Here is a 16,174-nt window from a genome sequence, read left to right as displayed (position 1 = left end):
ACTACAATATTACAGCACAGATTGAGCTTGACCATGGGACTGCTCCATTAACAAAAGGTTGTTAGCCTGGTGTATGCATAAGGAATACAAGCTCTATATGTTTCTCTAAATCCCACCCTGATCTCTGCTCTGAAACCATGTCTTGAAGACACAAATCATTGACATTCATTGCTGGATGTAACAATATGCACTATGGTGGCAGCACAATGCAATTTTAATATAAGAACATAAGAACATAAGAAATACGAGCAGGAGTAGGCCATATGGCCCCTCGAGCCTGCTCCGCCATTCAATAAGATCATGGCTGATCTGATCATGGACTCAGTTCCACTTCCCTGCCTGCTCCCCATAACCCCTTATCCTCTTATCATTTAAGAAACTGTCTATTTCTGTCTTAAATTTATTTAATGTCCCAGCTTCCACAGCTCCCTGAGGCAGCAAATTCCATAGATTCACAACCCACTGAGAGAAGAAATTTCTCCTCATCTCAGTTTTAAATAGGCGGCCCCTTATTCTAAGATCATGCCCTCTAGTTCTAGTCTCCCCCATCAGTAGAAGCATCCTCGCTGCATCCACCTTGTCAAGTCCCCTCATAATCTTATACGTTTCTATAAGATCACCCCTCATTCTTCTGAATTCCAATGAGTAGAGGCCCAACCTACTCAACCTTTCCCCATAAGTCAACCCAATCATCCCCGGAATCAACCTAGTGAGCCTTCTCTGAACTGCCTCCACAGCAGGTGTAGCCTTTCGTAAATATGGAAACCAAAACTATGAGCATAGAAATGCTGGCAACACTCAGGAGGTCAGGCAGCATTTGTGGAGAGAGAAACAGTGTTGACGTTTCAGGTCCATGATCTTTTGTCAGAACTGCATCCATAGTATTTTGCTTTTGTTCAATATATTATAGCTTACTTTTATGTAAAATAAGTCATAAAAGTAAGAAATTTATAGAGTCAGATGGAATTATATTGTGAGCCAATTGGAGGTCTAAGCCCCACCTCACAGAGGAGGTTTTGGGGTTAATATTTGAGTCCTAGGACAGTAAAGAATAGTACAGTCAAAACCTTGCCTCAGGAAACCAGTCTGGTGGTTATTGTACAAACTTCTTGCAGCAGTTGCAATATCTTGTGCAGCTTGATTGTTGGTGATAACATTTTCTTGAAAGGCTCTTTCCAAGTAAACATCATCCCTTTAATAGTAACTATTCACCTATCCCTGGGATACGATACACAACTGATAAATGAAAGGAGACCAACCTGTACAGGTGGCCAATCAGAGCAGCAAGAGTCATTCTGTTGACTCGAGGGAGCAGTTGAATGATTTCTTTGTATTGCTTCAGTCTCTGGAGTTTGTGAGGAATCTCTGAAAGAGAGGCAAACCAAGTCACAACATTTTGACTTGCTTCTTGCGATGTGCGTGCAGGTCCTGTAAAACTATTAGTATGCATGTGCCTGATGTTCTACATTCATTCTTTTGTCTGTATCTATTGGAGACAATTGCTGATAACAGTGCAGATATGATTTTTTTAAAGCACAATATGTTATTTCCTCAGTGTGAAATTTTAAATGTATAAATTGAAGAAAACATAAGAATATACAAAAGAACAAAGTATCCAGGGGGAATGGACTATTTGGTCCATCAGGTCAACTTCAATCAGAGTCCATGTCTGAAAGCATCTATCCAGTGCTTCCCTGACTCATCCGTCATCCTATTAATCCTCTACTTTAAGGAGCCCCAAATTAATTCCCCGACATCTCTTGAAGCAAATCATATAGTTTGATTGGCAGCTCATTGAGCTAATCTGCGACAGGAGAGCTGGGAGAAGGACTGAGATTAATCTTTAGTCGGCCTTCAGCGGGTGTGGGTCTGGAGTAGTTCGCAAGCAGAAGAATATCTCTATATATAAAGCGATACCGACTTTTAAATTGAAATGAGGCCAACATCAAGGGAAATAGTTTAAGCAATTTATTTTTTGTGATAAGACAAGTAGAAGAAAATAGATCACAAATAATAAATATGTTTTTCCTACTACATGGCAAATACCCTGAAAATTATATTGGCCCAGAAATCCCGGTCGGCTGCTTCCCGCGGGCAATGGGGTAAAAAACTTTTTAAAAATGCGCACTTATCTTATCCTGCTACACCCACGCGAGTTCCCGGTCCTGAGGCCTCTACTGACTGCGCATCGCAGCGCTTGCACGTCGAGACATGCACAGGCCTGGAGCTGCAGTCACATGACTCTGGGCAGCCAATCAGGTAAAGCATATTCTCATTCATAATAATGGGAACTCCGCAAGTTGGAGTTCCCTTTATTATGAATGAGAAACAGCCCCCAAAACACACAACACCACATTATTTTTGTTAGCTTAAATTAAAAATAATAATTATTTTTTTTTTAAATTCTGATTTGTCAAGCGAGATTCCCTGTTGGGAACACAGGATTGGTGAACTAACCTGATAATCCCAATTTTCTAAAGCTGAAACTTAGGAGGGGCAAATGCAAGTTTGCTTTTGGTTGTGGCTTGGATGAGCATTCAAATTTGGGGCTTGCAGTCTATATGGATTGCCATATAATAAATGTGTTGAAACTCATTCACAAAAAGTGCTAATGTGAGAGGCAGAATACAAGTGGCAAAACGCCACTGTAAGCAGACAGCTCCTGGGAATGCACAGTTGTCACTACTCCTGTTGACTCCCAAGCTACATCAAACAGACTGACCAATTAACAGCAAAGGAATGCACAGCGATTAATTTGAATCACATTTCCCAACGACACTGCAACATGTTGCAGCCTACCTGCAGCTTCTTTCCACTGCGGGTGGAGTTCCATCATAAAGACCGGGTCGTCGACCTCTCTAAAAAACCTCTTGAGAACGTCGGTGACGTCCTCGATAAAGTGCTCCCCCATCCGCAGCTTCACATTCCTGGCGTCTTTTCGAAACTCGTCCATCAGGAGTTTGATGCGCGACTTGGCTCCGTTCTTCCTGTAAATCCCCTCGTGGCACAGCCCTATGAGAAACGACACTGCTATACTGTGTTTGACTGAACAGTGAAGGTCGGGCCTTGGACCTGGGCAACAGTCTATAATTGTGGAAGTCCATTGTCTGCAGTCAAGGTGCAAGTAGATAAAGCAGAAGCATTGACTCTGTTGCACTAATGCCATTTCATTCTGGTTCAATCCCTAATTATAAGGCTTGGTGTCAAATTTTTGGTCTTATAACACTCCTGTGAAGTACCTTGCGACGTTTCACTACATTAAAGGCGCTATATAAATAAAGTTGTTGTTGTTGGGGTACAAGGAGCGTATCATTATCCACTTTTTAGCTTCTAACTCATTTAGCGATAGTGGGCAAAAGATCACTTGCAGTCCTACTATGGTGGCGTGGGTCACTTCAGATTCAGTGAGACACTCTCTTTTCCACTCAACTTGGGTTCAATGATGAGCCCAGCATTGAATCTACTTGGAGACAACAGAGAAGGTGTACAGATCGAACATGGATTTTACACAACTCCCAACACTGGTTCTACACAGACCACACCATAGACCAGGGGTTCACAAACGGGGGTCTGCGAGAAGATTTTAAGGGGTCCGCCAAGGTTCCTAGCCGCTGAGTAAGAACAAGCCCACAGAGATGCTCTTTGGCCAGGTGGAACCTCTCTGCCTCCGGGTCATTCTCTTGCCCAGGGATATAAAGCGCCTGGTTCACGGTCTCAGAACTGGAGGACACGCGTTGGGTATCCGGAGCTTGCGCATTCGAAGGTGGGAGATCGGAGAGGAGGACCCTGTAAGAATTTTAAAAATTTATAGCTATTTGCTGAATGAGCAGTATTTTTAGGCAAGAATGAGCTTTGACCTTGAATGTATCCTGTTATTAACTAATACAAATATGTGTGTAAAGATGGACAGTTAAGGGAGTCTGCTGCAAATGAACTCAAGATATGATGAAGTTACTTAATAAGAAATGTTAAAACAATAGTTTACACATTAGGCGGAAAAGCACACTTGGACTTTTTTATTCATATGATCAGAACTTTGGGGGATAAAAGAAGAGGGTTTGTGAACATTCAAGCACAGAGATAGAAGATCCACGAGGAATATCCAGCTCATACCGGTGGTTGCGATGCTGGCGGGAGCCTAACATCTACTGAGCTAAAGAAGAAAATGACACATGCTTCTCTGTCCAGCGACAGAACGGGTAATCACCATTCACAACTGTAAATTACCGCTGTCTGCTGTGTGTACTAATAAAAGATTCACTGTGACCAATTGGCATCAAGTCCGAATCCTTAAGAGTTCCGACAGTGGACCTGGCAGCGAGAGGTCTGGCCAAAGGAACAGCGGCAGTTGTAGCAGCAGCCCTCCTCGCTCTGTCCTCCCTCTGTCATTGTCATCGCTCCCTCATCCCTCTGCCCTCATTCTGCCCTCGCTCTGTCCTCCCTCTGTCCTCCTTCTGTCCTCCCTCCCTCTGCCCTCACTCTGTCCTCCCTCTGTCCTTTCCTCGCTCTGTCCCTCTTCCCTCTGCCCTCACTGTGCCCTCCCTCTGTCCTTCCTCTGTCCCTCCTCCCTCTGCCTTCACTCTGTCCTCCCTCTGACCCTCCTCGCTCTGCCCTCGCTCTGACCCTCCTCCCTCTGCCCTCACTCTGTCCTCCCTCTGTCCCTCCTCACTCTTCCCCTGTTCTGTCCTCCCTCTGTCCCTCCTTGCTCTGCCCTTGCTCTGTCCTCATTCTGTCCTCGCTCTGTCCTCGTTCTGACCTCCCTCTGTCCCTCCTCCCTCTGTCCTCCCTCTGTCCTCCCTCTGTCCTCCCTCTGCCCTCCCTCTGCCCTCCCTCTGCCCTTGCACTGTCCCTCCTTGCTCTGTCCCTTCTCCCTCTGCCCTCACTCTGTCCTCACTCTGTCCTCACTCTGTCCTCACTCTGTCCCTCCTCACTCTTCCCTCATTCTGTCCTCCCTCTGTCCCTCATCGCTCTTCCCTCGCTCTGTCCCTCCTCACTCTGTCCCTCCTCGCTCTGCCCTCGCTCTGTCCCTCCTCGCTCTGTCCTTGCTCTGTCCGAGCCCTCCTCCCTCTGTCCCTCCTCACTCTATCCGAGCCCTCCTCCCTCTGTCCCTCCTTGCTCTGTCCGAGCCCTTCTCCATCTGTCCCTCCTCGCTCTGTGCTGTAAAGAACACCAGTGACACCAGCGCTCGGAGCAGATTCCCTCAACAATAAATGAAACGCGGGTATCGGGAGCTGGCAGCGATCAAAACAGGAGCAGATCAGACCGGGCGGACTACGAGAGGGTTCACAGTTACATCAGAAATCAGTTGCGTTGAGGTCATGCTCTTTGGCAGAAAAAAATTGAAGAGCAAGTTATTATTTAAATAGAGAAAAATTGCAAAGTGCTGCAGTACAGTGGGACCTGGGGGTACTGGTGCAGGAAAGATAAAAAGGTCAGTATGCGGGTACAGCAAATGATCAGGAAGGCCAATGGAATCTTGGCCTTTATTGCAAAGGGGATGGAGTATAAAAGCAGGGAATTCTTGCTACAGTTATACAGGGTATTGGTGAGGCCACACCTGGAATACTGCATGCAGTTTTGGTTTCCATATTTTCAAAAGGATATTCTTGCTTTGGAGACAGTTCAGAGAAGGTTCACTAGGTTGGTTCCGGAGATGAGGGGGTTGACTTATGAGGAAAGGTTGAGTAGGTTGGGCCTTTACTCATTGGAATTCAGAAGAATGAGAGGTGATCTTATCGAAACGCATAAGATTATGAGGGGGCTTGACAAGGTGGATGCAGAGAGGATGTTTCCACTGATAGGGGACACTAGAACTAGAGGGCATGATCTTAGAATAAGAGGCCGCCCATTTAAAACTGAGATGAGCAGGAATTTCTTCAGTGAGTTGTAAATCTGTGAAATTCGCTGCCTCAGAGAGCTGTGGAAGCTGGGACATTGAATAAATTTAAGACAGAGATAGTTTCTTAACCGATAAGTGAATAAGGGGTTATGGGGAGCGGGCAGGGAAGTGGACCTGAGTCCATGATCAGATCAGCCATGATGGTATTAAATGGAGGAGCAGGCTCAAGGGGCCATATGGCCGACTACTGCTCCTATTTCTTATGTTCTCATTAGCCGCAGAAATCTTTTTTTTCCCCTTTCTCTTCCTTTGCTCAGCTGCTCTGAAAGGTGAGCAGAGCAACGGTGAAGTAAATGCGCATGTTCCTGCCTTGTGTGCACACAGAGCTCGGCCACTGGCCTCCCACAGTGCCCACACAAGACAAGGAGACCCAGTAAAAACCCAAGTGGCCAGTCTGACCGCTGGTAACCTCATCTAGACATTCAAATGAGCAAAATATATGCACCAGTGAAGAGATTGCAACACTGATTGACTCATTCAATGTGTGTCGAACTTAGTAAGAACTTAAGAACATAAGAAATAGGAGCAGGAGTAGGCCATATGGCCTGTTGAGCCTGCTCCACCATTTAATACGATCATGGCTGACCCGATCATAAACTCAGGTCCACTTCCCTGCCTGCTCCCCATATCCCCTTATTCCCTTATCGGTTAAGAAACTGTCTATTTCTGTCTTAAATCTACTCAATGACTCAGCTTCCACAGCTGTCTGAGGCAGCGAATTCCAAAGATTCATAACCCTCTGAGAGAAGAAATTACTCCTCATATCAATTTTAAATGGGCAGCCCCTTATTCTAAGATTATGCCCTTTAGTTCTCATCTCCCCCATCAGTGGAAACATCCTCTCTGCATCCACCTTTCAAGCCCCCTCATAATCTTACACGTTTCGATAAGACCCCGTCTCATTCTTCTGAATTCCAATGAGTAGAGGCCCAAACTACTCAGCCTTTCCTCATAAGTCAACCCCCTCATCTCCCCGCATCAACCTAGTGAACCTTCTCTGAAGTGCCTCCAAAGCAAGTATATCCTTTCTTAAATATGGAAACCTAAACTGCATGCAGTATTCCAGGTGTGGCCTCAGCGATTCCCTGTATAACTGTAGCAATGGGGAGCAGGAAAACATAGAAACATAGAAAATAGGTGCTGGAATAGGCCAGTCGGCCCTTCAAGCCTGCACCGCCATTCAATAAGATCATGGCTGATCATTCCATCAGTACCCCTTTTCTGCTTTCTCTCCATACCGCTTGATCTCTTTAGCCGTAAGGGCCACATCTAACTCCCTCTTGAAGATATCCAATGAACTGGCATTAACAACTCTCTGCGGCAGGGAATTCCACAGGTTAACAACTCTCTGAGTGAAGAAGTTTTTACTCATCTCAGTCCTAAATGGCCTACCCCTTATCCTAAGACTATGTCCCCTGGTTCTGGGCTTCCCCAACATCGGGAACATTCTTCCTGCATCTAACCTGTCAAGTCCCGTCAGAATCTTATACGTTTCTATGAGATCCCCTCTCATCCTTCTAAACTCCAGTAAATACAGGCCCAGTTGATCCAGTCTCTCCTCATATGTCAGTCCAGCCATCCCTGGAATCAGTCTGGTGAACCGTCGCTGCACTCCCTCAATAGCAAGAACATCCTTCCTCAGATTAGGAGACCAAAACTGAACACAATATTCCAGGTGAGGCCTCACTAAGGCCCTGTACAACTGCAGTAAGACCTCCCTGCTCCTATACTCAAATCCCCTAGCTATGAAGGCCAACATACCATTTGCCTTCTTCACCGCCTGTTGTACCTGCATGCCAACTTTCAATGACTGATGAACCATGACACCCAGGTCTCGTTGCACCTCCCCTTTTCCTAAGGAAGTAGGAAGAGATAAAACAGCAAGATAGAGCAGGAAAAATAACATGAGATAACTGATTACCTGAATCACACATTAAAATAGTTTCCTTCTCTCTGTTGCACGAATGAAGATAGTCTTTTGGTCTATAAAACATTCAGTACATAAGTCTTATTAAACTCTCCCCTGTCTCCTCCCCCTCACCTCCATCAACAAGTATGGACTTCTTTGTCATTAAGATTGAGACTATCCGTTCAGCTGCCTCTGCTGCTTCTCTCCCTTCCTCTATCAGCTATAAAATACTTGTGTGGTATTACAGGGAGTTTGTGGAATGCTTTATAACATGGGAGGGGTTCTCAGAAGCAAAAAGGTTGAGATCCCCTGCCATTGGTGACAGACCAGCCCACTCCCTATTTATTTCAAACGATTCTCACACTGGTTGTGCACTCAGTTATAAATGTCCCAAACATGTACAAGTCGAGTACATGTTCAGAATTAGACCAAAAGCATAACAGTCCCTTATCTTACTCTGGGCAAGGGATCTGTGAACTGACAATGGTTCAATGGCATCACTACTGTTACATGTGTTTACATCCAAACAGTATTGATTTTTATTCATTCACGGGATGTGGGCATCAGTGGCTTGGCCGGCATTTATTGCCCATCCCTTGTTAAGATGGTGGTGTTGCAGTGCGTGTGGTAAAGGTGCTCCTACAGTGACTTTGTCGTAGCAGTTTATTATAACTGTTAGGCCATTTCAGAGGGCAGTTAAGAGTTAATCACATTGCTGTGGGTCTGGAGTCACATGTAGGCCAGACCAGGTAAGGACGGCAGATTTCCTTCCCTAAAGGCCATTCGTGAACCAGATGAGTGGTTATGACAATCTGGTAGATTCATGGTCTGATACCAGCTTTTATATTCCAGATTTATTTAAGTATGTCACAATTGAGAATCATTAAATTTCTGGAATGAGCTTTCAGAGTACTAACTGCCTGAATGATTAGACAAAAGAGTTATCCCTTGCAAAGGCATTGTAAATAATCGATTTCAGGAAGATATTTATCCAGTGCAAGTCGACTCCTGTTTTGTACTAAACCTCTCCCTTCTCTTTTAAAAGTTCCTTTTCAAAAATGGGTCGGTTTGGCTCAGTTGGTACTCGAGCCTGTGGCCTGTAAGGCCCACTGCACAACTCGGCTGACACTCCATTACAATAGTGAGCCATGTTCTCTCGAAGCTGCATGGAGGTCTGTGAGGTCACACGCAGGCTGCTCACTGGGTTTTGCATTGTAAAAACCCTGCATGCACAAATTCTGAAAGGGTCACGCAGCCAGGTAAAGAGCCCATGCACCAAAACTTTCTTTACGGGGAACATTAGTAGTGAGGCAGTGCTTCATTGTAGTAAATACTGCCCTGAACTGAGAGACAAAACTCTGTTCCTGTCGGCCATTTTTAAAATCTGCCTGGGCAACATTCCGCCATCAAAAGCTTCCTTTTAAGCGGCTGACATTGACTGCGTATTATGTACACCGCTGCAAAGAGGAGACAAGTGAGCTTCCACAGCGGTCGTCCCGTATGTCTGCCATAAACTTCGGAGGAAGAACAGCGGAAACCTCGTAAAACGGCGTGAACACTGCTGATGCCATTTATCCAGAGATTTCCTGGCTCTTCCTCCAAATTTGCGGCACACAAAGGACTTGAATTGATATAACGCCTTTCATGAACTCAGGACGTCCCAAAGCGCTTTGCAGCCAAAGAAGTACTTTTGAAGTGTGGTCACTGCTGTAATGTAAGAAATACGGCAGCTAATTTAGCGCACAGCTTGGTCCCACAAACAGCAATGTGATAATGATCAGAGAATCTGCTTTTGTGATGTTTATTGACTGGATAAATATTGGTCAGGACACCAGGGTAAACTCCACTGCTCTTCTTCAAAATAGTGCCATGTGATCTTTTACATCCACCCAAGATGGCAGACAGGGCTTCGGCTTAACGTCTAATTGAAATATGGCAACTCAGACAGTGCAGCACCCCTTCAGTACTGCACTGGAGTGTCAGCTTAGATTTTGTGCTCAAGTCTGTGGAGTGTGACTTGAACCCACGATCTTTTGACTCAGAGGCAAGGGTGCTACCCACTGAGCCACGGCTGACACCATTATCTGCAGAAATTCACCCCATATGTCTCCATCCACAAAAAAAGTACCAAGTTTCCTTTCAGCTGCTACAAACGTTCAAGATAGTTTTTTGATTAGAAACATAGAAACATAGAAATTAGTTGCAGGAGCAGGCCATTCGGCCCTTCGAGCCTGCGTCGCCATTCAATAAGATCATGGCTGATCATTCAACCTCAGTACCCCTTTCCTGCTTTCTCGCCATAAACCCTTGATCCCTTTGGTCATAAGAGCCATATCTAACTCCCTTTTGAATATATCTAACGAACTGGCCTCAACAACTTTCTGCAGTAGAGAATTCCACAAGTTAACAACTCTCTGAGTGAAGAAGTTTCTCCTCATCTCGGTCCTAAATGGCTTACCCCTTATTCTTAGACTGTGAGCCCTGGTTCTGGAACTCCCCAGCAACAGGAACATTCTTCCTGCCTCCAACCTGTCTAATCCCGTCAGAATTTTATATGTTTCTATGAGATCCCCTCTCATTCTTCTAAACTCCATTGGATACAAGCCCATTTGATCCAATCTCTCCTCATATGTCAATCCTGCCATCCCGGGAATCAATCTGGTGAAACTTCGCTGTATTCCCTCAATTGCAAGAACGTCCTTCCTCAGATTAGGAGACCAAAACTGAACATAATATTGGAATATTATGTTCAGTTTTGGTCTCCTAATGTGGCCTCACCAAGGCTCTGTACAACTGCAGTAAGACCTCCCTGCTCCGATACGCAAATCCTCTAGCTATGAAGGCCAACATGCCATTTGCTTTCTTCGCTGCCTGCTGTACCTGCATGCCAAACTTCAATGACTGATGTACCATTACACCCATATTTCGTTGCACCTTCCCTTTTCTTAATCTGTCACCATTCAGATAATATTCTGTCCTCCTGTTTTTGCCACCAAAGTGGATAACCTCACAATTATCCATGTTATACTGCATCTGCCATGCAATTGCCCACTCACCTAACCTGTCCAAGTCACCCTGCAGCCTCTTAGCATCCTCCTCACAGCTCACACCGCCACCCAGCTTAGTGTTATCTGCATACTTGGAGATATTACATTCAATTCCTTCAGCTAAATCATTGATGTATATTATAAATAGTTGGGGTCCCAGCACTGAACCCTACGGCACCCCACTGGTCACTGACTTCCATTCTCAAAAGGACCCATTTATTCCAACTCTTTGCTTCCTGTCTGCCAACCAGTTCTCTATCCACGTCAATACATTACCTCCAATACCATGTGCTTTAATTTTGCACGCTAATCTCTTGTGTGGGACCTTGTCAAAATCCTTTTGAAAGTCCAAATACACCACATCCACTGGTTCTCCCTTGTCTACTCTACTGGTTACATTCTCAAAAAATTCTTGAAGATTTGTCAAGAATGATTTCCCTTTCATAAATCCATGCTGACTTGGACCAATCCTGTCACTGCTTTCCAAATGGGCTGCTATTTCATCTTTAATAATTGATTCCAACATTTGTCCCATCACCGATGTCAGGCTAACCGGTCTATAATTCCCTGTTTTCTCATTCCCTCCTTTTTTAAAAAGTGGTGTTACATTAGTTACCCTTCAGTTCATAGGAACTGATCCAGAGTCAATAGAATATTGGAAAATGATCACCAATGCATCCACTATTTCTAGGGCCACTTCCTTAAGTACTCTGGGATGCAGCCTATCAGGACCTGGGGATTTATCGGCCTTCAGTCCCATCAATTTCCCTAATACAATTTCCTGATTAATAATGATTTCCTTCAGTTCCTCCTTTTCGCTAGACCATCGAACCCCTAGTATTTCCGGAAGTTTATTTGTATCTTCCTTAGTGAAGGCAGATCCAAAGTATTTGTTCAATTGGTCTGCCATTTCTTTGTTCCCCATTATAAATTCACCTGATTCTGACTGCAAAGGACCTATGTTGGTCTTCACTAATCTTTTTCTCTTCACATATCTATAGAAGCTTTTGCAGTCAGTTTTTATGTTCCCTGCAAGCTTTCTCATATTTTATTTTCTCCCTCCTAATTAGACCCTTTGTCCTCCTCTGCTGAATTCTAAATTTCTCCCAGTCCTCAGGTTTGCTGCTTTTTCTGGCCAATTGATATGTCTCTTCCTTGGATTTAACACTATCCCTAATTTCCCTTGTTAGCCACGGTCGAGCTACCTTCCCCTTTTTATTTTTACTCGAGACAGGGATGTACAATTGTTGAAGTTCATCCATGTAATCTATAAATGTCTGCCATTGCCGATCTACTTTCAACCCTTTAAGTATCATTTGCCAGTGTATCCTAGCCAATTCACGTCTCATACCATTGAAGTTACTTTCCTTAATTTCGGGACTCTAGTCTCTGAATTAACACTGTTACTCTCCATCTTAATAAAGATTGAGACACTCTCTGACATGCACCATCACAGCACAGCTAAGGGTCCTAATTTGTGGTTCACACCACCCCTCCCACTCCCAATGCTGCACTACGTCTGACCAGGAGATGCAGCAGACCGACCCAGGCAGCTGTGGGGTGGCTGCGGTCCTGAACTCACCAGTTGAGGGGGTGAGGGGGGGTAGGTTACAGGCTGGCACTGCCACCGCCTCCCACCCACAGAAGACATATTTTGAAATGAATGTCCAACCTGCGGCCCTGGTGCCCTCGTGCACCGGTGTTCACTCACCATACTGGGTGATGAAGGCGATGCATCTGTCGACGATGATGGGGATATCATTTCTGCTCAGCTGTTGATCGCACAGTGCATTCCCTCGGCTGCCTGCCGCATTCTGAATGTCATTGCACCACGCCGAATAATCCAGGCGCGTCACTCCATGCAGATACAACGTTCTACAGACACACAGCGAGCGGGAGAGAGGGTTACGCTCCAGATAGCAAATCCAATATTAATATTACCAGCTTGCTGGTTTCCAGCTGTTGGCTTAGCACTGATGTTATGTCATTTTCCAGTGTGTGATGGGACAGGTTTCCCCAAACAATCGAGAAAACCGGAGGCAGTGGGCGAGGTGAGGGAAAGGAGCCCTTGGCTACATGTTCATAAGGTCACCCTGGAAGCAGGTGCCTCTAAACAAAGAGCTGCCCATTTGTGCTTCAGTTTGACACTACAATGGGAATGGAGGCCTTAGTCATGTAGGGTTACTCTCGATCGTCCACCAGAAGATCCATGGTAATCCTAGGGAAACAGCGTTTACACAGACTGCAAAAAGTGTTGTTGATTTGCTACCAACCGCTATCGCTACTGCCCAAGGTGAATTTAGATTCCACAGGACCAAAGGGTGCCCTATTCCCATGGAACCATACCCAAGCAAGTAGTCAACATCTCGGAGAACAGAAAAACCTGGCAAGATGCGCAGTGTACTTGGAGGGAGATGAAAAATAGAGTTAGGATTGGCCCTGATTTTAACTCCAGGCGGATTCCCCGTTCAGGCCCGAGTTAAAATTACAGTCGGGTCTCAATTATGTCATTGGGCCACAACATGCATATGTAAAGTAGGACCCCGTTGGCTCCGGACACGTGTCCCTGCTGCCTTCTCAGGACAGCGGGTTAGAATTGCAGATGTCGCGACGATCATGGCGGCATTCAGACATTGCAAGAGCCAGGCCAATTTTAACTGCTCACCCGCCGGGTTTCTGTGGAGCGAGTGGGGTTAAAATGGCCCCCGACGTACAAGGCATTAAAATGTGACAGTCAAATAATCCTTTGTTACATTCTTTTAAGTTTTGAATCTGCCGTTTGTAGATCCAGGTGCCTTACCTTTCCTTGTCAACCAGTCGCAACACTTCCTTCTTCTCGCTGTTCTCATTCAGAATGGTGAAAGCTGTCAGTGGGGGAAGGAGCAACAGAGAAAGTAGACAATGAGATCTCTTACATGGAGCTTCCTTTAACAAATATGTCGAGCAAGCATTAACACAAGGCCTTTGGATCATCCCTCCTTGTTACAAGGGCTAGACTGAGCACTGGGGATGTTCTGTTCTGAACAATGGATGCTTGAGGCAAATTAGTAATATTCATGTGTACAGGTTTCTGAAAATAAGCCCTTTCTCCCCACCCCTCCCCCCCGCCACCACCTTCTACATTCAGGGAAGCGACACGGATAAACTGAAGAAGTTAAAAAAAGTCACGATTTTCAGAGCTAGTGATCTCTGTGAGTTGAATATATATACACAGGATGACTTGATCATTTAACTCTCTTAAGACATGCTGCCAATGAAAAGCTACGCATATGGCCACTTTCAGGAGCAGTCACCCAGAGATGGTCCTGCACAGGGCCCTATGGTCAGTGGTTCAGGAGTGACCGATGTTCTATCTCGGCTCCGATTTGGCGAGTGTGATGTACAGTGCGCAGAGCTTCCTAGTCTGATGCAGAGTGTTCACAAAGTTTTGAAAAACTTCAAATTATTACACAGACTATTAGCATGATTAAATATCTTTGCAAAGGTTTTGTGATACAATGTAAAATCCTTGGGCTGAAAATTCGGTCGCGCCTCTGTTGCGGTGTTAACCCGGGCGGAGCGGCAAATTGTGCGCCAGGAAATGGTTTGTATCTCCAGACACAAAATTCACTAGCTGGGCCCTGAGTTTGGGGAGGAGCGCTAAGGGAGGCGTTCCACATCTCTTTTAGGGCACTAGGCTAACTGAGCAACTGAAACTCCCAAGGTAAACAGCCGGCCTCGGAGCGCCCTAAGAGAGGCATCCGTGGTGAAAAAGAAATCTGGGGAAAAAACACCAAAAAACATTCCTAATACATTACTGACGCCAAATCAACATAAACCATGAAAATAAAAAAAACATTACACTTACCTCAGGTCGACATCACTTCACTCACTACGGCCACTACCGCTCAGACCGCCAGCTTTCACAGGCAGTCCCACTAGGGGGCGCTACGGATCGGGCGCGAACCAAATATTAAGCCAGTGTCGCAACCAGGGGCGTTGCATACTGGCTCGCCTCTCCCGGGCGGTACTGCTCCGTGCCCCCACAAACCCAGCACCGAATGCTTTCCGCCGCCATTACCACCCCTTCGGGGAAACGCCAGAGGCAGCAACAAGCCACAATTCCAGTTCTTTGAATTTATAATTCTAGAAAAAAACACAAGACGTACTCCCAATCCAGATATTGGAGTCTCGGTGTAAATGGCACTCACTCAGTTCCTGGAGTCTCTTTAGGTGAACACTCTCCTCCACCAATCCCCCCTCTTCAGAGCAGAATATGAGATTGCACTTTTTAAGCATGAACCAGCCCTCCCTCCATTGCTCAGGATTCCGCATGGATTTATAACGCAGTTTTCCGATCCGATCAAACTGGCGATTCAGCAGGCTGTGCAGACTGGCGCATGTGAAGCCCTAAACCAAAAGAGAGACCATCAAACTCTACAACCATTTCCTCAGATGGCAGACACTATGAAATGAGAATTGGTTAACCTGTCCCAATTGGTATATTTCTATGGAAGCTTTCTAGAGGTTTAACAAAGGAAATAAAATGATTCAATGTGCATGATGCCAGGAAATGACATCACGCAGTAGCATCGACTGATTTTCTTGGGGTCCAAAACATTCTGATAATAAAAAAAATGCTGGAAATATTGCATAGTCAACATTTGAGAAACTAAAAAGGAGTTAGATGGAGTCCTTACTACTAGGGGAATCAAGGGGCATGGTGAGAAAGCAGGAATGGGGTACTGAAGTTGCATGTTCAGCCATGAACTCATTGAATGGCGGTGCAGGCTAGAAGGGCCGAATGGCCTACTCCTGCACCTATTTTCTATGTTTCTATGTTTCTAAACTGTAGATTAGTTGCGGGATCTTCCTTGTTGGATCTATTAAGAAGGGCCGACTGGCCTTCCACATCCATAAACATCATGTAATCTTGTGATTAATGCATTCAGTAGAGTCACTTCTTGCGAATTGAGAAGGGAAGGTTGGTGAGCTTATGTGTCGGACTGCCCAAAACACAGAGGGAAGGGGATACAAATTGGTAAACAACAACAACTTATATTTATATAGTGCCTTTAAAGTAATGAGATGTCTCAAGACGCTTCAGTGCAGTATGATGAGATAAAAATTTGACACCGAGCCGCATAAGTAGAAATTAACGCAAGTGACCGAAAGCTTGGTCAAAGAGGTATGTTTTAAGGAGTGTCTTGAAGGAGGAGAGATGTAGCGAGGCAGAGAGGTTTAGGCAGGGAGTTCCAGAGCTTGGGGCCGAGGCAACAGAAGGCACAGCCACCAATTGTTGAGTGATTATAATCAGTGATGCTCAAAAGGGCAGAATTA

At 45.3% G+C, this 16,174-nt stretch overlaps 1 protein-coding gene across 4 annotated transcripts in view; it reads right to left on the bottom strand.

Moving 5' to 3' along the window:
• Window positions 1-16,174, bottom strand: part of arap3 (ArfGAP with RhoGAP domain, ankyrin repeat and PH domain 3) — a 277,068-nt gene that overhangs the window by 36,746 nt on the left and 224,148 nt on the right. For all 4 annotated transcript variants that reach the window (XM_070878032.1, XM_070878034.1, XM_070878033.1 and 1 more), the window contains exons 15-19: window positions 15,046-15,244; window positions 13,656-13,719; window positions 12,567-12,730; window positions 2,800-3,012; window positions 1,260-1,365 (exon numbers count right to left, since the gene is read on the bottom strand). In XM_070878032.1, the coding sequence (XP_070734133.1) occupies window positions 1,260-1,365; window positions 2,800-3,012; window positions 12,567-12,730; window positions 13,656-13,719; window positions 15,046-15,244 (746 nt within the window). The remainder of the gene's footprint in view (window positions 1-1,259; window positions 1,366-2,799; window positions 3,013-12,566; window positions 12,731-13,655; window positions 13,720-15,045; window positions 15,245-16,174) is intronic.

The sequence above is a fragment of the Pristiophorus japonicus genome, chromosome 4, assembly GCF_044704955.1.
Source record: "Pristiophorus japonicus isolate sPriJap1 chromosome 4, sPriJap1.hap1, whole genome shotgun sequence".
Lineage (NCBI taxonomy): Eukaryota > Metazoa > Chordata > Chondrichthyes > Pristiophoridae > Pristiophorus > Pristiophorus japonicus.
The sequence above is the reverse complement of the archived record's forward strand: the minus strand, read 5'-3'. Positions and strand labels throughout refer to the sequence as shown.